Source organism: Cydia pomonella, chromosome 4 (assembly GCF_033807575.1).
Source record: "Cydia pomonella isolate Wapato2018A chromosome 4, ilCydPomo1, whole genome shotgun sequence".
NCBI classification, from domain to species: Eukaryota; Metazoa; Arthropoda; class Insecta; order Lepidoptera; family Tortricidae; genus Cydia; species Cydia pomonella.
In genome coordinates, this window is record NC_084706.1 from 25,134,338 (window position 1) to 25,158,007 (window position 23,670).

General features: G+C 37.2%; 1 protein-coding gene across 1 annotated transcript in view; it reads right to left on the bottom strand.

Moving 5' to 3' along the window:
• LOC133517342 (phosphatidylinositol 4-phosphate 3-kinase C2 domain-containing subunit alpha) overlaps positions 1–23,670 on the bottom strand; it is a 76,840-nt gene extending 53,170 nt beyond the window's left edge. The window contains exons 1-7 of the mRNA XM_061850628.1: positions 23,555–23,670; positions 23,288–23,427; positions 16,452–16,569; positions 14,291–14,416; positions 9,478–9,997; positions 6,488–6,623; positions 2,318–2,514 (exon numbers count right to left, since the gene is read on the bottom strand). Of these exons, the coding sequence (XP_061706612.1) occupies positions 2,318–2,514; positions 6,488–6,623; positions 9,478–9,997; positions 14,291–14,416; positions 16,452–16,569; positions 23,288–23,405 (1,215 nt within the window). The 5' untranslated portion in view covers positions 23,406–23,427; positions 23,555–23,670. The remainder of the gene's footprint in view (positions 1–2,317; positions 2,515–6,487; positions 6,624–9,477; positions 9,998–14,290; positions 14,417–16,451; positions 16,570–23,287; positions 23,428–23,554) is intronic.

The window sequence follows — 23,670 nt, forward strand, 5'->3', positions numbered from 1 at the left end:
AAACATAAGACAAACCTACCAACCAAATGTATAAAAAAAAATGTTTTTTGTGATTATTATTTTCCTATAGTTTTCACGTAAATGTTTGTAAAAAGGAAATAATCTCCATAATATAAGCTATTAGTTGACACCTCGATGAATACAATCGGTTAAGTGGTTTTCGAGATACACCGCCAAAAAGAATAGGTCCGGACGCCATCTTTGTGACGTCATTACTATCCCCTCCCACCATTTTTCCGCTTTACTACCGCATGTACGGTGATCAGGAGAAACGCCCGAACACATTGATACCGGTTGTGGGTAAGGCCGAGCTGAGTCAATTAAATCTGGCCTCGGAGCGGCTTGGGGACTACTAATAGTAAAAGTTGTTCAGTATGACCTATAAAGTCGCTGCGCAGAGTATGACTGGTGGTTAAAAGTTCACCCTGTATAAAAATTTTAAGTAAAAAGAAATATGTACCTACCTATGATTAAGACGAAAAAAGAGACTAAACGTCGAAGTAAGGTAACATTATTGGTTATTATTGGTATTATTTTATAATTGTCATTATAATTTCAGTAATTAAAACCGATACTCTATAAATTCCATTCAATACGTATCGTAACAGTCACCACAGTTTTGACCGGTAATAGCCAGTTATCGTTACCCATGCGCAAATAAATGAGTGTAGCTTCATTGTTTATTACTCGATCTGTATGTTTTAAGGCTCATTATATTCCTTGATAATGAAGCAATATGTTTTATATGAAACAAAATTTGCGAAATGCTAATATTTACGGAGATTTTTACAAAATAAAAAAAAAATTTTTTTATAAAAAAACTGTTTTTTGTGATTATTTTTTTTCCTATAGGTTTCACGTAAATGTTTGTAGAAAAGGAAATAATCTCCATAATATAAGCTATTATTTGACACCTCGATGATTAAAATCGGTTAAGTGGTTTTCGAGATACACCGCCAAAAAGAATAGGTCCGGCCGCCATCTTTGTGACGTCATTACTATCCCCTCCACCATTTTTCCGCTTTACTACCGCATGTACGGTGATCAGGAGAACTGTCCGAACAGATTGATACCGGTTGTGGGTAAGGCCGAGCCGAGTCAATTAAATCGTGTTTCTAGAGGGCTTTTGAGATTTGGCGACCGTACTATGTTATTGACAGTTTAGATTGTCCAATAGTTGCAAAGTGGAACGCTATGCACATGAACAAATTGATCAATAGAGGTGTTGTTGGGCTATTTTAGTTATTATAAGACTTAGTTTTAGGTTAATTTAATTTATTGTATTATATGGATAAATTAAATTAAATTATTACATTTTAAATCACGACATTATTATCATCACGTTGTAATATTTAATTAATATTTTTAACTTAATTATTATTTTAAAACCTGACATTTTAATTTTATTTCATTTTTAATTTATTCTTATTAGTGATGTTATGATTTGACAATGCTCTAAATTAATTACTTAATAACTTTTTTTATTATTATTAATTTTTAAATGTTTCTGTTTTTATTATTATATTGTGTAATAAGTAATGTATGGGTCTTGTTATCCGAAATAAATGATTAAATTAAATTGCTCTGAGACTTTGTACAGCACCTTATCTGTAATTTTCTGTACAAAGCGTTAAATGTATGGCTATCTGTACGTAACGTACAAAAAGAGGAGCGCGTTTCTGAAAAGCTCGACAAATGGTCATATGTGTTGTATGGACAGACGTTTATCTGATATGACTATTTGTACGTTACGTACATTTGTTTTTGGTTTATTTCATTTGTTTCACGAGCTGGAGTTATATAAACTAATTACAGGCATAGATATCCCTCATGTTATTGTATGTGCGACGTTTCATTACAATCCAACACGTAGTTTTAAAATGAGAACAAAACTCAATAATGGTCACATGTGACAAATAAATGATATGAATGAATGAATGTCAGAGCTCAACGAGGGTACGGAGCGCAACGCGCATGTCTCCTCTGGAGTTGCAGACGTACATAGGCTACGGAGACTGCTTACCATCAGGCGGGCCGTATGCTTGTTCGCCACCGATGTACTATTTAAAGAAAAGTGAAATTCAGCCGAGCTTAGCGGACTCTTAATGTAAGTTTAAGAGCAGTTTCTTTATTTCTAAAATATAAAAGACCACTTGAGATGCAAAAGTGCCCATAATGCTCGCGGGATTCCCGTGTTGAACGGACAGTCTATTTTTATAGACAGTATTTTCTGTCGATATGATTCTTTGATAGGTTTCAACTCACTGTTTTAATATTATAAGAAATTTTATAAATTTTAAAAGTTAAAAGCACTTACAGTAGTTGTCCTCTTAACGACGGCCGGCACGCTAGGTATGTTCTTAGGAGGAGGCGACGGCAATATAGCGCTCTCTTTCCTTCTATCGATCTTCCCGTATACAGGCGTCTCTCGCATCTCTGTCTCGCCGTACAGAAAGTCTAAAGGGTCGTACTCTTCGTACACGCTGCCGGAGCCTTCGCTAGCGACTGCATATTCTGTGATCAGAAATATCGATGCGGACATAGTGGTCATAATTACATGGTCATGTGAATCTAATGACGTAAAGGTAACAGTCCTAGTCGGTAGAAAAGAGAATTCGAAATAGAGGTGGATTGTGAAAGAAAACTTTGTAGCCACAGTAATTTACTGCCATCTTTCGACACATGATTTTAACTTTTAGAACGATATTTGACTTTGATCCTTATTTTTTCACCGATACGCGTTATATTTGTTAAATATCAAAAAGTGGCGCCATCTAATAGATCATAGGCCAAAGGTATGGCGGCATTGTTTCGAGCGATGGCGCGATAACCATTGGCCTATGCCCGGTAAGGTGGCTCCACTTTGATATTTAACAAATATAACACATATCAGTGAAATAATAAGGATCAAAGTCAAATGGCGTTCTAAAAGTTTTAATCTCCCAAAATTTATTGTTTTTTTTTTGTCTATTTTTGTGTGAAAATCTTAATGCGGTTCATAGAATACATCTACTTACCAAGTTTCAACAGTATAGTTCTTATAGTTTCGGAAAAAAGTGGCTGTGACATAAACGGACAGACAGACGGACATGACGAATCTATAAGGGTTCCGTTTTATGCCACTTGGCTACGGAACCCTAAAAAAGTAATCAAATGACAAAAATGTTTAAATTTATTTTCTAGTAATTAATGGAAAAAGGTGTTTTATGAAATGCAGATTATAATAAAACAAAAACTTGCAAACCAATGTATGTGAATAGTGTCATTAATACCATGATAGTCACATATGATCGGATTAACACAAACACAGCACACAGTTATCACACAACATGTCAACTCAACACTGCTCCCGGGAAATACACCTGTGGCCTATTTTTCGAACAGGGGCCTATTTCTCAAACGATATTAGTCTAATATTATTAGTGTGTTACCCATACGACTTGACAGTTCGTGGACTAATAATATTAGTCTAATACCGTTCGAGAAATAGGCCCCTGTATTAGTCTAATATTATTAGTGTTACCATGGTCACCCATACGACTTGACAGTTCGTGTACTAATAATATTAGTCTAATACCGTTCGAGAAGTGGGCCCCAGGGACCCATCTCTCGAACGGTATTAGTCTAATATTATTAGTGTGTTGTCATGGAAACCCATACGACTTGACAGTTCGTGGCCTAATAATATTAGTCTAATACCGTTCGAGAAATAGGCCCCAACTCTATAGGTATCAGATGGAACACACAGAGTCAATCACTTGAATTATAAAAAAAACACATTAGTAATCTAAAGTTCTAAACACGTGACCGACTTTTTAGCGATAGTGTGGGTTTCAGAAAAGTTTAACAGCTCAAATTAATTTTTGCCTTTTAGGGCCTTAAGGCATTCTCTATCAGTCAACCAATGGGCCAAAAATAGACATGTGTTTGTGATATTATTCAAATGTAGTAAAATGAGTGAATTTGGATATTAAAAGAGTAGACAAATCATTGTTTTACAAGGGGGCAAAATTGTCGTTTAACCGCTTGTGCTAATATGGAATAAAGACCCTCTTGATTGTTCGAAAACTAATGAGAAAGTTGCATGTTCATTGTTGTTTAACCCTCGTGCCTTGAAACCCTCGCAACGCTCAAAATTTCACTTCTGGAACCTTCAATTTTGGAATATTTCGCTTGCTCGGATAATATAAGCACGAGCGGTTAAAAAACTTTGCTCCCTTGAAACAAATAACTATTCTCGTCTCCCTGCCGAGGTTTTTAAAGGGTCGGCAACACGCATGTAACACCTCTGGAGTTGCATCCATAGGCTACGGTGATTGCTTGACATCAGTCGGGCATATATATATATATACTTGTTTGCCACTAACGTGGTATAAAAACAATATTAATATAAATAAATAAATAATAAATATTATAGGACATTATTACACAAATTGACTAAGTCCCACAGTAAGCTCAATAAGGCTTGTGTTGAGAGTACTTAGACAACAATATATATAATATATAAATATTTATAAATACTTAAATACATAGAAAACACCCATGACTCAGGAACAAATATCCATGCTCATCACACGAATAAATGCCCTTACCAGGATTTGAACCCGGGACCATCGGCTTCGTAGGCAGGGTCACTACCCACTAGGCCAAACCGGTCGTAATATGTGGTATAGAAACAAAATTTCACGTCGGAGGTTAAACCATTCTGAAATCCCGATAACCATCGAAATGTAATAAGCCAAGAACAGTATCAAAATGATCGAGGGTGATCAGGAGATCAGGAGACGTGAGCATCATCAACCCTACGCATCCAGTACATGATAAGCTACTGTTTCGCAAGTTTGAAGTGTGAAATTAACCTTTTTTTTGTGTTGAAAACATCTTATATCTCTTAACCACCTCACATAATATAGAACCCAAACAACTAAATATGGACAGATCCATTGTTGGTTGGCAGAGCCTTTATCAGACATAGCAATCAGCGTATACCACTTTATTGATCTCTCCCTTGCGTAGGGAGCTATGAAAGCACCCATGAGGCTGACATGTTCACCTAGAGTGTCCAAAGCCTCAATAAAAATCAGATTAAAAATAATAACAATAATATAGAAGTTATTAAATATGTATACACTACCTTAATGAATCGACATTTTGTGTATACATATTTTTGGTACTTTGTCCGTGTCAAAGGTATAAAATCTCTAAGTACCTTGACTGTACCAGTTTGGAGACACTAGAGCGTTCGGGCATTCTCGGCTCAGCGTTGCTCCGAGCAATTATTAGGGTTGGCACAACTTGCCGTCCCTATGCGTGCACGACCACAGATAAGATAATGACTCGAATTTTGACAACCCTAAATAGCCGAAAGGGATAGTGCCATACATTAGAAAGAGACAGCATGTTTTGGCCCTGAATCGCTGTCAAACTTCAGTTTTGTAGGAAGTCATTTCTGTACGGTAGTACTTTTTATTCCGTGACTGTACTAGAGACGGACCAGGCTAAATCTTCACAGACTTTGCGATACGATGGTTAGAATCCATTTAACATTATTTAGGTTGGTACAGAGGGCCTACCGCGAACCACGTTCGAAATGTTGCCTCCCTGTTACACTTACGTACGAATTTACAAGTGCGACAGAGAGGCAACACATCGAACGAGGTTCGCGGTAGGCCCTTTGCCTCTATTGCATCTACTGTTCTATACTTGTTACATTCCGATATTTAGAATGACTATAATGAGTGTACCTCGGGGTTTTCGGTGCATATGATAATAACTATTATTTTGACAATAAAAGTAACTCACTCACTCATTGATCATCAATATTCTAAGGCACTTTTAGTAAAGAGAATTTGAAATAGAGGTGGATTGTCAAACATAACATAACTTTGTAGCCACAGTAATTTTACTGCCATCTTTCGACACATGATTAAAAGTTTTAGAACGCCATTTGACTTTGATCCGTATTCTTTCACTAAAATTTGTTAAATTTGATAAATATCAAAAAGTGATAATCATCTTACCGGACATCGGCTAAAGGTTGTGGCGCAATCACCCGATACGATGCCGCCATACCTTTGGCCTTTGATCTACAAGATGGCACCACTTCTTGATATTTAACAAATTTAACACATATCATTGAAAGAATAAGGATCAAAATCAAATAGCGTTCTAAAAGTTTTAATCATGTATCGAGAAATAGCAGTAAATTTACTATGGCTACAAAGTTTTCTTTGACGACCCACCTCTATTTCAAAATTTCTTTGCTTTTAGCAAACACTCCAGCTTCAAATGTTGAACAGAAGAGTTGAGCCTATAATGCGAATAAAAAAAAATATTAAAACCCCGAAATATAAATAGACTCCTAAGTCCCAGAGTCAGTTTTGCAATCATAAAATTTTTATTACATTACAGTTCGTAATTCAATTTGATTGTTGTCTTTTTTAAGACATCAGGACTTAGGAGGTAAAGAATGAAACACACCACTCACCCGGGCTACTGGGCTCAGTTAGAAGCGGGTCGAAGGCTTCGAGCACACTGACGCGCACGCTACCTTGGCCGCGGCGGCCGAAGTCGATCAGGTTAGACTGCGGCAGGCTGCCCACCGTGTCCGCGGACTCGTTCGACTGCCAAAATTACAGAATAGGGAGTATTATAGTCTGTCAAGCAAAGTATGTCACTAGCAATGTACAGGAAAGTGAAGTAGAGCAACACTCAAAAAGCAGTATTGCGTTGGTATTGCGCTAAGAAAAACAGCAGTGTACATCGAACCAAAAACATGTAACTATCATAACCTCAAATTTTACAAATGTTTACGATCACCGACCGTGATTGTATATTGTAGGCACCTTGAATTTGCTTAAGTTCACGCACAAGCTTATTTAATATATTGGTATTTAATGGTGACAGCAGAAATTTATCTTCAAATAGCAATGATTCAGAATGTAAACTACGGACGGTGGAAATAAGGTACGAAATCTCCATGTACCAAAAAGTGTCATCAAAAAACTTTATATAGGTGGCGTTACAATACCTAGAGTACTTGAACAAAAAAATCAAATCATAGACAGCGCAATTCACTCCGTCAATAACGCCTAGGTTCTTAGCTACTCTTGCGCTACTCTGGAGAGATTTGGAACTATTATTTATAGCTGACAGCTGGACACTTTTGCAACAGTTCAACCATAAGAGATGCCACTCCTCTTAATGCCACACTCCATAATGTAAAGAAACATGATGGCTGTCATTCACTTTCCACATTCCACAGATAAACACCGATGACACGCTATTTTGGAATTATTCCGAAACAGTGTTGCTAAAGGTACGAGTTCGCAGCCGACCGCAGGCGACAACTGCAGACGACGTGTCGCAACGACACTACTGGTTTCTATGTATTTCTATGAAATTCCCTCCGTAGTTAGCGACATGAAGCTAGCGACGCGTCGCCGAGCGGCAGACGGCAGTGTCGCCCGACCGCAGATCAGTAGTGTCGCTGACGCCGGAGCAACGATACTCTCTGAATTCTTTCATATCGCTTTTCAAATGGTTTTTGATCAGTATTGAATAAGTTCCCTCACTTGCTCTGCATTTAATCATAGGACATGTGGCTTGTCGTCTTTTTCTGTATAATAAAAGCAAGTCATCATCATCTTCTTCCTCTTCTAATAAAAGACGTAAAAAATTGCGATCACTATTCTCGAACACGTCAGACATCTTGTTTCACGGACCGCTCGGAATCAACTGGATGCCATCTGCGTTGTCGTCTGCAGTCGGGATCGAAATCATGACTGCAGCGACAGGACGCAACGACGTGTCGCGACGACATGAAGCGACGACATGTCGTCTGCTGGTGCTGCGTGCGGTCGGCTGCCAACTTGTACCTTAACCCGCGATTTTTCATATTTGCCGCCTTTTGCTACTAACAGGATTTGCTTGACCGAGTATATTTTATTAGTTTTAGGTGTATAATTAATGCTGACATATTGAATTCTTTTTAATGAAATGTTTTTTTATATTTTAAACTTCCTTATGCTAGTCAAAGAAGTGATTTAAATATTTATAGAAACCCATTTTATTCTATCAAGGTGTAAGTATTGCTCACCTGGTATTGTGTAGTCTTAGCCCTAAGTATACGTGTTGCATGGAAGCCAGTTTAGGAAATTGGGTACTTGACACATGTTGAATATTAAAACAAAATTTAGTTATATGGCTAGAAAATGAGCCATCCATTATAAAAAAGTGGAATTTAAAAAAATATATTGAGATTATAAAAAAATACAAGCCTCGGAAAATCTCAAAAAAAATATTTTTTTTGTCTTTCAAAAATAGAAAAGAAAATGGTACCATTCGATTCCTTGCATTTTATTGAAAAATAAATTGTATGACAACTATACACATAAACGCAATATCAGGGTCAAAATGGCAATTTTCTTGATCTTCCATACATTTAGGACAGACTTATATGATGTGACGTCACATCACCTTATCATTTTGTTAGAGGCGTTTCAACCGTCGAGTGCGAGCGTCAGACTTTAACTCTCATTTCTGACCTTTGTGTTGCTCAAATGCCATGAGTCCTATATAGACATTTGATCCTCAGGAAAATCAAGATCGTTTGACATTATTTACAAAAAACAGACAAGTAGCCAATTGGAATAGTCATAGTTCAACAATATTATTTAAGACTGTTACTAACACTTAAATGATTGTTTTATTTAATTTTTAATTACTGCAATGTTCTGCTGCCAGAATGCAGCACTATCACCTAGGTAAAGAAAACCCTAACTGTAAAATATCATACAAAATCAAATCAAATCTAAATGTACATTATTAAACATATTTCTTTCAAAATCATCATTTAAAAGTCAATTTTACCAGCCAACATAAGGAAACAACTCAAAATTAGCATCAAGATCACTTTGCCCCACATGTGGATAAAATGCGACTTTCTCATTGGTTTTTAAACAATCAAGAGAGCCTTTACCAGCTGGTGTTGTGAAATAGTTATTTGTTTTACAAGGGGGGAAAAGTTGTTGTTTAACCGCTCGTGCTAATATTGATACCCGAGCAAGCGAAAGATTCCAAAATTAAACCACGAGCATAGCGAGTGGTTCGACAAGTGGAATCTTGAGAGTTGCGAGAGTTTCAATGCACGAGGGTTAAACAAGTTTTGCCTTCGAGTGAAACACAAAATTTTTCACCACACAAACACGAGGAAACTACTAACTATGAAATACCAAAAAATTCAAATGAAATCAAATCCAAATGAACGTAATAAAAAAAATGTCATTCAAAATCATCATTTAAAAGTCAATTCTACTAGCTAACATAAGGAAACAACTCAAAATTTGCATCTGATCACTTTGCCCCACATGTGGATAAAATGCAACTTTCTCATTCGTTTTTGAACAATCAAGAGGGCCTTTACCAGTTGGTGTGGTGAAAACGAATTGAATTTATACTTAATAAAGATAGACTCACCCCAGTGCTGACTTCCGACGTTTTCCTCACTTTGCTGCTATCCACTGTCTCTTTCACTTCAGTACTAATACCACTACCAGTTGTAGTATTAACAGTACCGTCTTGTATAGGCGGGTAACTATGCACTTGGTTTAACTGCGGATATATGCTCGGTGTCGGCCGCGTAGGTCGAGATATCATATTAGTTGTATTATAGTTGTATATAGGCGTGTGAGGGGATGGAGGGTATCCAACATAAGGAGCTGGTGACGACATTCTAGTTTGATTGTACGGTACGTTCGGAAACCTTGGAGCGGTGTAAGGTGCTTCAGGAGGGTAGTAAGGGTGGGGTGGGGTCATGGGTGTCGGCATGCCGTAGGGGGTGCTCGGGTATGGGGGTGACTGGAATGAGTATTGGTTGTATGGGGGTTGGTTGTAAGGGTATGGGGGGAAGCCTGGGCGCTGGTTGTAGTAATGGTTGTTCATGGTTGCTGGCTGATTTGTTGTGGTTAGAGCTAGTTCTTGCGTCTGCTGGGTAACGCTGAAATTAAAAAATATTGAGTTAGAAGTTATGAACCTGTGTATTTGTTATGATTAACTACAATATTAATAAGCGGCATTCAAGAATAAATTGACGTATGTCTTTCCCATCACGGAACAATGGTGTTCCGGACCTTTGGGAGGCGTGCGCGGAGCCGAAGCCAACACGTAGAGGCCCTTTTTTTTAAATTATTATTGAACCCGGGATTAAATTGACGTTATTTTTATTATTGTCTCTATTTTTTTAAGTCCATCATCACAAAAAGAAGAACGTTATAATATAAATTTAACATGTGTATCTGCGTGTATGTCTGCATCGCATCTCCCAAACAGATTAACCGATTTAAGTGCGGTTTTCGGTAAAAGATTTAAGATAATTCTATAACTTATAGTATAAATTTAACATGTGTATCTGCGTGTATGTCTGCACAACATCTCCCAAACAGATTAACCGATTTAAGTGCGGTTTTCGGTAAAAGATTTCAGATAATTTGTAGATCTTAAAGAGATTTAAACGCGCTGGATACTCTAGATGTACTTATTTTTATTTTAGTTTTTGAAGGTCCATTTCAGCTACAGTCTTTGACGACCAGTTTGGCCTAGTGGATAGTGACCCTGCCTACGAAGCCGATGGTCCCGGGTTCAAATCCTGGTAAGGGCATTTATTCGTGTGATGAGCATGGATATTTGTTCCTGAGTCATGGGTGTTTTCTATGTATTTAAGTATTTATAAATATTTATATATTATATATATCGTTGTCTAAGTACCCTCAACACAAGCCTTATTGAGCTTACTGTGGGACTCAGTCAATTTGTGTAATAATGTCCTATAATATTTATTTATTATTTATTTATTTAGTCTTTACACTAACACGACATAAAATGTCAGTTTAAACGCCTTATATTAAAAACACAGGTTTTACTACTTTTGCAAGAATTAACCCTGACCTTGGATGATTTAACAACTGGTGTCGTCTTTAAGAGCTCAACCCTGTTGAAACCCTCGGCCAATGGTCATATGTATTGTATGGAATGACGTTTATCTGACATAGCTATACATTTAACGTGCCCCTCCCCCGCAAAAATCGGCAGACTGTTTTGTACAGAAAATTACTGACAAGGCGTCTCCAGTTGTTAAATCCTCCAAGACCCTGACAGATGAAGAAGAAATTTAAAAAAAAATCGGTTTCACACTCCTCCTTACGATTTTTCAAAAGCAACCAGGCTTCGATGACATTCAATTTGCACGTCACCATAATGTCACGTGTCCGTCTTATGAATTTTCAATCTGACGGTCACGTGATCCTGACGAGAGTTTAACATTTTTCCCCTTCACAAAAAGTGCACAGCGCCGCTAAAGTTTTCACTTCAAAAATATAAGAAAGGGATAAATTACACGATATCTATGTTGTCATCGTTATCTCAGTCGAATAGTATTATCAGTACTACTTAAATTGCAGATTACCCTTATCTCATAAGTAAACAAGTGCTGTGTACGGCAGGAGACGCGTTTAGAGCAGATTAATATTGAGTACTATGTGAAGTAGGGATTGGAATCCGGTCTGGCGGATCCGGTAATCCGGCCGGATCCGGCACTTTTCATGAGCTACCTAAAATAAAAATAAGCCACATAACACGCGCTGTGCGTTTGAGATGAGGTAAAGGCGTCGAGTGGAAGGTATAAGTTGAACAGAACAGAGAACGACCAAGTATAGATTTAGTATTAATATGACGGTCACAATATCTCTGCTTAGCCTTAAGGTTGACTGGTAGAGAATACCTCGTGGCATTAAGCCCGCCTTCTGTACTGTAAGATTTTTGTTCTTTTGTGCAATAAAGTTTAAATAAAATAAATATAAATAAAATATTATGATGATTGAGAACAGAAGAGCGAAGATGAAGCGCTGGTGGCCTAGGGGTAAGAGCGGGCGACTTGCAATTCGGAGGTCGCGCCCCGGCTCGTACCAATGAGTTTTTCGGAACTTATGTACGAAATAACATTTGATATTTACCCGTCGCTTTTCGGTGAAGGAAAACATCGCGAGGAAACCAGACTAATTCCAACCAGGCCTAGTTTACCTTCTGGCTTGGAAGGTCAGATGGCAGTCGCTTCCGTAAAAAACGCCAAATCTTGGGATTAGTTGTCAAGCGGACCCCAGACTCCCATGAGCCGTTGCAAAAATGCCGGGACAGCGCGAAGAAGAAGATTGAGAACAGAAGAGGATTCCCTCTCTTTCATGTTGGTGGTACGATACGACGATTACATAAATACTGTAATAAATAAATAAAATAATACTTTATGGACATTTTTACACAAATTGAGTAAGTCCCACGGTAAGCCAATAAGGCTTGTGTAGTGGGTACTCAGACAACGATAGGTATATATAATATACAAATACTTAAATACATAGAAAACATCCATGTCTCAGGAATAAATTTAATATCTGTCCTCATCACACAAATGAATGCCCTTACCGGGATTCGAACCCACGACCATCGGCTTCATAGGCAGGATCACCACCCACTAGGCCAAATTAAAGGGTGGCGATTTCATGGAAGACATTTCGTCGCTATACTTAGCATATTATATTATCAGTCATTTAATTAACTTTAATATCCTTATAGCAATCCGGACCGGTCCGGCCGGATCCGGCCGGCTTGAAAATCAGTCCAGTTTGCAATCCCTAATGTGAAGTGAACCCGTAAAGGCGCCCAACATGGTGAACCGTTCGATGACGCACGACCGGTGTGTAAATCCTTTGGGAAGGCCTGTACTGTTTTATCAAGTATGATAAAAAATTAACGAAAAAATTAGTACGTAGTTATTTAGGACTGACAACTTCTTGAACTACTTAACATGCTGCAGTGGGACTAGGAGGGTCACGTCTGCCGCATGCATTCGGATAGGTGGGCTAGTACAGCCACAACCCCCTTATTCATAAACGAGTACTAAAGTTACGATGCCGCTGATCATCGTTTGTCCCTTTCCATCATACCAATACGTCGGAAAGGGACAAACGATGATCAGCGGCATCGTAACTTTAGTACACGATTATGAATAAGGGGGCAAGTGGATGCCACAAGTTAAGCGCGGACGTGGCAGGCCCAGACGGAGATGGCGGGACTACCTAGATACCTACATCAGTAACTGGCCAGAAATAACACAACGGGAGCTGTGGATATCACGGGGACAGGACTTCGCCCAGCAGTGGGACACTGCTATGGGCTTTTTTTTTATACTATAGGGACATTCCTACACAAATTGACAAATGGTACGCCAAGAAGGATTGTGTTGTGGGTACTCAGACAACGATATATTATATATACAAATACGTAAATACATACATGACTCGGGTACAAAAATGCCCTTACCGGGATTCAAACCTAGGACCATCTAAAAATTTCGTGTAACTAGTTAGCTTGACTACCATAAGCAACATGTGTATGTAGGTTAGGGGTGTGTACACACATCAATGCGTACATATCTGTACCTACAGCAGCATACTAATAAAATAATCTTACTTGTTCTATTCTAAACTGTTCGAAATACTCCTCGAATGATGCCTGCTGATCCTTAGATGCAGTTTGTACGGCTCGCAAATAATACGAGGTCGCTGTTTTTCCTAAAGAGACGCTTTCCACATAGATTTACGTATATTGACCCACCTCTTGCTATCTCTATTTCACGCGCATAATTATATAGCTGTCCCGCCCATGACGCCAGTTGTCAATGCCACTGGGCGAGCTTGACAGCAATTTAATCATGCGCATGCAATAGGGGATATTGCGCATAAATCTGCGTAGGGGGGCACCTCTAACACATACTGAGGGCCTACCGCGAAACACGAAAATCGGAGTTTTGTTATCTGCCTCTCTATCACTCTTGCATATTCGAGCGATAAAGAGGTAGATCACGAAATTTAGATTTTCGTGTTTCGAGGTAGGCCCTGTAGGCTCTGTAAACATGTAAACAACCGCCTTGATGCATCAATTTCATGGTGAAAACTTCTCAAAAAACTGGTTAAGGCATAGTATGTACAAGTTATTCTATGGCTATGTGATAGTGCGACTCTCTGGCGGCAGAACATTGCAGTAATACTCCCTATAGTGATAGCAACAAGCAGGTCAATGTACGAAACTTTATATGGACAGCGTCTCTTCTTTAGTAGGACGTCTTTATAACCGCACTCAACAGAGACAGACTGTATGGTCGCGGCTCAAGGAGGGAACGAGAAAAAGAATTTCAATAAATATTTATCAAAAGCGGCCGGAATTTAATTAAAATGAATCTTACTTGTTAAACTGTTCGATGTACTCCTTGAGAGATGCGTGTGGGTCCTTGGGAGCCGACTTGCTCGTCGGACTCGCAAATGATATGAGGTCGCTGCTTTCGTTCCTACTTGGACTTGTGCTTGTGGATCTGAAAATGATAAAGATAGCATTATGATTAAAAAATGTAATTAATTTTCAACGCCAAGAACAGCTAAAGGCGTCGTTACTAGTCGTGCCCACAGCGCCAAGGACAACTATAGGTGTTATGGCGGACGCTGTCAAAGTAACCTACATACTTTCGAGTAAGGTTTACATTAGCTCGCTGGCGCCCGGGAGCTTGGCGCTTGAGTGATGTTTGTGTTTATGACATAAAGCGTTCAGTGTTAATAGGTTATGAGACTTGAATGTTTCAACCAGGAATTTATTTTTCTGTACTGTCTTTTCTGGAAAGGTTGCATGATAAAAAAAACCTAAAGATGTTTTAGACGGTCGGTCGGTTCGTTTTTATCACGTCGCGTCGCTGTTAAGAAGGCTTTTCTTGCTTTGCGATCCTAACGACATAACGGTACTAAGACTAAGTTCCATTTCGGGAGAAAACTTGATGTCGATCGCTTTAGCATCATACATTTTTTGTTTACAGGTTTCGCTTTTTTGAAAAAAAAAAGTTTTTTTTTGAAATTTTGAAAAAAAAGTAAAACCGTTAAACTTAGTTTTTCATTGTGTCAGTAACATACTAAACGATTTCTCTTTTTTATGGCGATCAAGTGATATTACTCCCCTCTTGTCTTGTCTGAGAGGGGGACCGCGCCCTGCAAGCAGTAGAACTCGTAGAATATAATATTTATACACCGTGGGCCAATTAAACCCGACAGATTTCAAAGGTGTATTCTTGACCGCATTTAGAGACTAAAATGTCATACAATGTTTTCTGAAATCGGTCTTGTTTTAGAGATAATGACAATTTCTGTGAAAATTTGTTTCTTTTATAACTTAGTCAAAAACGCCTTTTTAGCTGTGACGCTGCCACTATGTCACTTGGTTTAGACATACCTACTGACAGATATTGAAGTTTTAAAGTAAACTCGCAATTTTCGTCTGTAAATAAAAATAAAACTTTACTTATTCGTTATAATGATTTTTTTTCACCAAGGTGTAAAAATAAATAACGTGTCGTGTGCAGAAAACGCAAAAGGAAATTTTATTTTTCGGCAAAAAAAATTTTTTTTGGCGAATTTGGCCAAAACTCATATAACATTTTTTGCTCCTTATGACCTCAGAAATGCGTGGTTAAAATCTATCGGGTTTAATTGGCCCACGGTGTATATAAGCAGAAAAGGGTTGACGACTGTTTTTTTGTTAACGAATTTCTAATGCTAAATAAAACGATGAAGCTCATAGTCATAATATAAGGTATATATATAAATTTTGGCATTCACCTTCATTACCTATAACATCGAGTACTTGAAACAAAAAGATGATGCAACGCATGAATTTAAACGTATCGTAATACGTGAGCAAGTCACGATATATTAATTGATACGCCATTCACTTTGAGGCACCTGTTTTAAATGAATGAAGCAATTTGTTTCTTGATAAACCTAGTGTACATAATACAATACGTATTCACTTCGAAGCGTGCAATATGCACTGCGTTCATCTTGTTTAGAATTCGAACTCGAGCATGAGATTCGAATTTACATGAAAATGTACGAAGTGAATATTGGCTATGTGAACACTAGTAACGTGCTGCCTGATGGCTATGACCAGTATGACCATCATTTTTGTCAGTTGACATTACACAGATGATAATTAAGTAATGTGAAATGTAACAGGGTGCGCTGCGTCCGGTTTCCATGTTTTTGAAGTTTTTTGCGTGTAGGCGGCGAGCTCGGGCGAGTAAAACGCGCGCGCCGCCTCGGCCGAGGCACGTCTACACTGGCCATTTTGTGCGTGAGGAAATTGCCTCGCGCGTATGCTCGCTCTGTGTGAACCCGGCTAATGACAGTAAAAAAAACACCTTATAAGCCTAGGTCTAGGAGTCCCGATAACCTGGCAATTTTTTGAGACAGAGAAGGGGGTCCCTGGAATTCCAAGAGCCATACCAGCTGCCTAGGAGGCAGGCCTAATCCAGGCCTTGCTAGCAGGTCTGGAAACTATATAAAGTACCAGGGTCTCATACTCACTTGGAAGTGTCCGTGCTGGTTCGCCCTCGGGACGGGCGGCGCGGGGGCGGCGGGAGCGCGGGCGGAGGACCTTCTGACTCCTCGCGCCGACGGGCACTGACGCTGGCGTTGACATTATCTGTCGATAACATTATCAATGAGATATGGATTCGCCAATAGATTTGGTGTATTGTGTTTGTTTATCTTTACGAAGCATTGTTTTTGTACTGTCAAACTTAGGAATAATGTCAATGGACCAAAAATGACAACGTGACCTCATTATTATTGTTGGAAGAAATTATTGTGCCTAGATATTTAGATTTTGTTTTGATAAAGGATAAACAAATATGAACTACTGTACAGAAAACAAGTACCTATCTAAACAATTTGAAAAACTATCCCAATAAAGAGTTTTTTTACTACAGGACCTGCTCCTTTTGCAAGTTTGTTAAAAATGTAGCTGATGCTAAAAACCTCAGACCTGATTCATCAAAATCAGCTTATTAGTTTTGACGCTAGTAGAACAATCGACAAAAACAACGCCACTCACACACGTATTCATATTCATATTTATATGTACACATACATTACATGTCAAAATTACAATTAGTGAAATGATCATTAAGCCTTAATTTACCTTATTATTATTTTATTAATTAGCCTTAATTTTAATTGTATATTTTATTTTATTGTATTGTTGCGTTATTGTAATTTAATGGGTTAATACCTGAATAAATAACATTTTTTTTTTTATTAGTTAATACCAACATCTAAATAATAATAATAATATTAATTTAAGACCAAAAATAAATAAAGGGAATAAATATTCACATACTTAATGTGTTCAATAAAGTTACAAATAATATTTTACTATGTTCTACATTTGCATGTATATATAACCTTTTTAGGGTTCCGTAGCCAAATGACAAAAAACGGAACCCTTATAGATTCGTCATGTCCGTCTGTCTGTCCGATTATTTTTTCACTATGCCAATGTCGGTTTGTAATTGATAATTTATTTTTATTGCTTGTACAGTCACCAACAGACAGATCTGAACATGCCTCTATTGTCAAGGCGTTAAAGTGCTCAGATATTTTTGAGTACCTTGGCAGCTCCAATATATCTGACGGCGACTATATGTAAATTCCATGTTGACGTGTATAAGTGCCCTTGTAGCCTGCTGAATAAATGTTTGAGTTTCGAGTTTTGGATAAAAAATCAGGCCCCAACATTTCTATTTGATTAAAGCCTATAGATTTACCGAAAAACATCTGATTATATTCTCTAATAGTCTTAAATGATTATGAGTCTAATGACTAATTAGGAAACTTAGTGTTGATTAGATGCAGTAGAATGAAAGTTTAACATTAGGTAACTGCTAATTAAAACTCATTAGAATAAGGGTACAGACCCGCAAAACGTGTGAAACCAATAAATCATTCTCGATATAATTATATTAATGATACCACTTATCCTCCTTTACTGCTAACACCGATTTGTCGAATGTGTGGCGAAGAGGAAAATACAGTAAAACACCTAATGTGTGATTGTCACGCCCTCACCAGACATAGAATGAAGGACTTTAGAACAGGTTATCTGGAACCAAAGGAATATGCACTCCATCATGGAGATGAAGACGAAAAAGCTTTTGAGTGGGTAGTTGACGGATCGTTCCTAAGGGATGGAGGGAAAGATCCATAGGGATCGGATGAAAAATCATAAGATAATTATCATCCTTCAAATATCACAATCACAACACATTAAGAGACACACGAATCGGTAAAACGCCGCTCCCATACAATCAAAGTTTCACTCTAATTTTAAAATGACATGCTTAAATTACATGTAATTTAGCGTATTACGTCATTTGGATCGGACTTTTATTTGTCATATTATGAAATGTTTGGGAAAATCCCAAGGAAAGTTTGGGCAATACCAAATAACAAACAGGGACCAGCGATAAGCGGTTTGTTAGTATAAATTTTAGCTTTAAAGTGCGATTTTTTTTAATATGTTTACACGACATTACAGAAATCTAATGCGTCATGCAACCAAGATCAAACATATTAACAACAGCACATAATAAAAAGAAAATACAATAACATTGTACACAAAATAAAACAATATTTATTACATTACACTCGAAGGCCTGGCATCCATCACCTCACAGAACCTCAAGCATTCATTTCTCACACTATGTGCATGATTTGTTTCGTGTTACGAAACCTATTTCAAAAACAGCCCTAAATAGTAAAAATTGCTACATTATGTCGATTAAACTTTATAATCAGAGTTCAACAAATCAGAGTTCTGCCTTACAAGTTGTTTTTAGTGAAGCTTCGGTGTTGGCTATAGGAAAAATCTTTTTACAATATAAAAGAATATTTTTATGTATGTTTCTAAATAATGAAGTGGACAAAAATATTAATTGTAATTTTTGTATAATACCGGTATTTTGCCTAATGTGTTGCAAATTGTATGTTACTATTTTCTATTGTTTAGCTTAACATGTTTTATTTATTTCACGTTTTATGCCAACATGATCAATATGATAATTTAAAAATGTACTTACATTTAACCATAACAATATTTTAACTTATTTAAATATGTTTTATTTTAACTTGACATTTTCAGGTGCTAAATGTTTTTTTATTACAATGTTTCTAGATGTATGTATAAAGTTTTCCATGCCAATATAGTGGTCAATTTATTTATTTATTTAATCTTTTTTGCACAATACATGACGGTACAAATGGCGGACTTAATGCCTTAAGGCATTCTCTACCAGTCAACCAATGGGTTAAACCAGAAAGATTAGGTGAATTATGTTGAACTACCAAATTATGTCCACCATCTACAATGTACCATAATTCTAGCAAATAAAAAACTATCACTATGACTATTTATTTATTTATACTTTATTGAACATAAAATATTAAGTACAAATGGTGGACTTAATGCCTTAAGGCATTCTCTACCAGTCAACCACTGGTGACTATGACTATGATAAATTATACTCAAGCTGTATACACAAAGTATATTTTTGTCCCGATAGCAGTGAAGACATCCAGGTGTTGGTGTGCCGAGGCCAATATTTTCTTTAGCGAATTGGGGCAGTGTTTAAGGAAGAGAGGTCATAACCCTCGTTTTGGGTCTTTCCTGATGTATAGGCTGTCTATCGGGATCCAGTATTGCGGCGAGCGTGATTTTACCTTTGCAATTCGAAGGGTCTGGGATGGGTTGTTTGGCTTTGGTTTGTAGTGGCTTTGTTTAGTTTGAATTGAAAGAGCCTTTATTTCAGACAAGTATTTTGTAAGTACATTTCATTTTGCTGTTAACATATATATAATTTCCATCTGTATGCCTTTTGTATGCAAAGGCCTCCGCTAACTCTCCATTTATCCCTATCCTTTGTTACTGTAGTCCAGCGACCTCCTGCTGCGCTCTTAATCTCATCATCCCATCTTCTTGCTGGTCTGCCACGCTTCCTCTTTTTGTCTCCAGTAAACCAGTACATTATTGCTTTAGACCACTTTTCTCTCCCTCTAATTGTGTGTATTAGTACATTTCTTTATATCTATATTTCTAACTTTATCAGTTTGTTTAGTTTAGTTATATTTAATTTTAATGGAATGTTTTTAATGTAATTTTAAACTTAATTTATATTAAATTTAATTTAAATTTATATTGTGTCTGTTTATGAATGAATATAGTTTTAATTTTGAGTTGTAATTGATAGTAATTTGTATCCTTACTTTTGTCACAATTCCTAAGCAAAAAAAAGGTATTATAGAGATTTAAATGTTTTTTTGTTTTTTATTATTTTATTGTACAAGTTTTATTGTATGGCCCCTATAGGGCCTATATTCTACCTCCTCCATCTTATTCCATGTTTGTCTGTCTTGAGCTGTGGTCATCTAGTGTAAATCAACTGTTTTAGGGTTCCGTACCCAAAGGGTAAAACAGGACCCTATTACTAAGGCTCAACTGTCCGTCCGTCTGTCACAAGGCTGTATCTCATGAACCGTGATAGTTAGACAGTTGAAATTTTCACAGATAATGTATTTCTGTTGCCGCTATAACAATAAATACTAAAAACCAGAATAAAATAAATATTTAAGGGGCCTCCCATACAACAAACGTATTTTTTTTGCCGTTTTTATAGATAATGGTACGGAACCCTTCGTGCGCGAGTCCGACTCGCACTTAGCCGGTTTTTACAACATCGTTGCCTTTTGTCGTCCATCTCATCTTTTTCCAGTGGGACCAATTTGTCCTTCTGACTTTTCCGCACAGGTCATGGCAGGTGCAATTATATGCGTCACAAATGGGGATGGAACGAGAGTCCGTTGTGTGACTGTGGCCTTGAAGAACAAACTACCCAGCACATTGTTGAACAGAGACGTTTCCAAGGCAGCCCGGAGGACCTCTATACCAATATACCAATTTGACACCGGACGCGATCAGTTGGCTGCGTGGCCTGGATGTCGACTTATAATGAATAGATAGTATATTAATATTGCCTACAATCTTACGCCATACGCTTAAATAAATAAATAGTTAAAAGTAATAAATTGAATTTTAATAATGAGAGCAAACTGTTCCTGGTAGGAACAGGAAAAGTTAGCTGGAATAAAGGATGTGACGGGTACACTTGTGGAAATTGTCTAAAACCATTTACATACATTGACATACAGTTAAGAACATTTGCCGCCAATTTTTTTTTTAATTACCGAGGGGTAAGCAGTCAAACCCGATTAAGTAGAGTTAGTGTAGAGGTAGTCACTAAGGTTTGACCAAACAGTCCAAACACTGTCTCATTACAACATATCACCATAAAACATTACAGTTGGAGTAAACAAGTTAAACAAATTGACATATATCACTCACATAAAGCACTTGGCACCATTTTTTTTTTATTAATATGTGTTGACTACCAGCCACCAACGGCAAAATGTTGCATGCAGTGATAGGTTGTCAACCTTCACTTCCTTTTTCCTATTGATAAGCAATAATATATTGTAGTAGTTTTTATGTAGTAGAAGTTAATTGGGTGTTTGCATTACTGATTAAATCACAGTTCTAGTGCAAAAAAACTTATTTTTATGATATAAGAGGCAGATCAAAAAAGAGGTGGCGGGATGACCTTGACACCTAAGCTCTGAACCGGTTTATAAAATACCGGTAAATACCGGTTTTCCTCTGAACTTTTATAAGAATGTGAATATCTTAAGAACTTTATTGAAGTTTTGTAACCCAAAAAACTGTTTGTCTACCTGTTGGTGTACCACGTAAACACACTGGTTTCTATTGCTCTAAAATGGTTAATTTGACAAGAACTGTTCTTATAAAAACCAGTTTTTAAAATATTGGTATTTCAAGTGAAACCGAAATGAAAAGGTTTTGCACCAAGGGGCTTGTACACAAATCATGCAAGGTTTTTTAGGCTACCTACTTTTTTGGTGATATTTGGTGAGGTTCTTGGCTAACCCCCCCACTCCCAAAAAACCTCTGTGTATTTTTATTTTATTTTTTCATTTGACCTAATTTTAAGTTAAATAGTAGTGTATAGAGTAGATTTTGTTTAAATCTTGATTTATGTTTAACGAAACGGAGAAAAAATATGTGGTAGATATTTTTTCTTAGTTTCATTCACAATGAAAAAATACATATGAGGTCTCCGGATACCAGGGGGATAAGGAGACCTCATGTGTATTTTTGAGACCCAGTGTGATCTGTTGTGATTTATTTTGCGATTATTTTTGGATTAAAGGTAACTGACATCGTACATGCCATGAATTCTTGACTTTGTTTGTTTTCCTAATTTATATATATTTTTGAATATACTGATCCTGAATTATAATCTAGCCTTTTGACATGTGATGCTTGTATTATTTTTATTTTTGTGTATGTTCCTAATATATTGTACTGTACTGTATGACTACCTAATTAATGTAAGTTAGCATGTAAAAATACTCAAACACAATACTGTATTGTTAATTAAAATAAAGAATTGGAATTGAAAAATTGGAATTGGAATATCTTATGTATTTTGATGTAAGAAAATCAATTAAAAGTTAATTGTCTGGGTGACCCAAAACCTGATTTCTTTCTTGCCAGTGGTGAGTGACTGATGGTTTGCTGCAACTGGACTTTTTTATTTTATTATTATAAACTGATCAGTGATTGGCCGTAGTCACACCTGATGGAAAGTGAAGACGAGAGCCTAAGATGAAACTCACCAGTTCACTAGTAACCTATTCACTCTTTGCTTTAACCCTTTGAACGCCACGCGTATCGTACGCGGCGCGTAATCGTGAACCTTATCGGTACGCATGAAGGATGATATTGGGCTAAAGCCGCGCGCGTCATATGACTTCTTTGGCGGTCAAAAGGTTAAAGAGTTACTTATTGTTTAATCAATCACATTAAATGGTCCTAACCTCTAGTACAAAGCTCACTGTCTTTGCTTTGGAAGAAATATTTTTTTTATATATTCTTCAGTCAGTAAACCAACTCCGAAACTTATTTTCATCATAGGATTAGTCAAGTGCAAAGTTCTGAGAACTTTATAAATTCATCTGATGTTGTTCAAAGCATAAACAAGAATGTTTATAAGAACAAATAACATCCCATAAAGTTAGTTCAAAGTTCACCTTAAACAAGGCCTCTTAAAGTTGATTGATGTTGTAAACACAAACTACTTGTGATGACAGTTGTGAATGCTAAACATTATGGCAGTTGGCGAAGGGTCATAGCCTGTCCAATTAAATTAAAAAGAAATGGAAAGTAACATCACGGAATAATGAGATACATTTAAATCGGAGTAACACTTTTGTGAATCAATTAAACTTACAGTTTTCACCTACGCTCAGTTGCTTCTTTCTCCGAAATTGCTCGAGCGCTAGGCTTTCCAAACTGAGAGCCTGCGCCTTCTCCAAGTCCGCTTGGAACTGAAGATCGTACTCTGACATTATCAGGTCGTCCGACGACCATCTAGAACACGGAACACGAACGTGAGAAAATAAACTGTTAGCACAATAACACTCGTTATGGTAGAAAAACTTCACAAAAGTAGCGGTTTAACCACATCACTTCACAAAATCTCGGGCTGTTGCCTCACCAAAAGAAACTTCCCGATAACGCGCAGCTTGTTTACTTTTCAAGACATTGTGTAAACGATCTTTGGTTAAAAATGTCGAATGAATTTCGTATAAAAAAAGATATGTGTCGACAAAG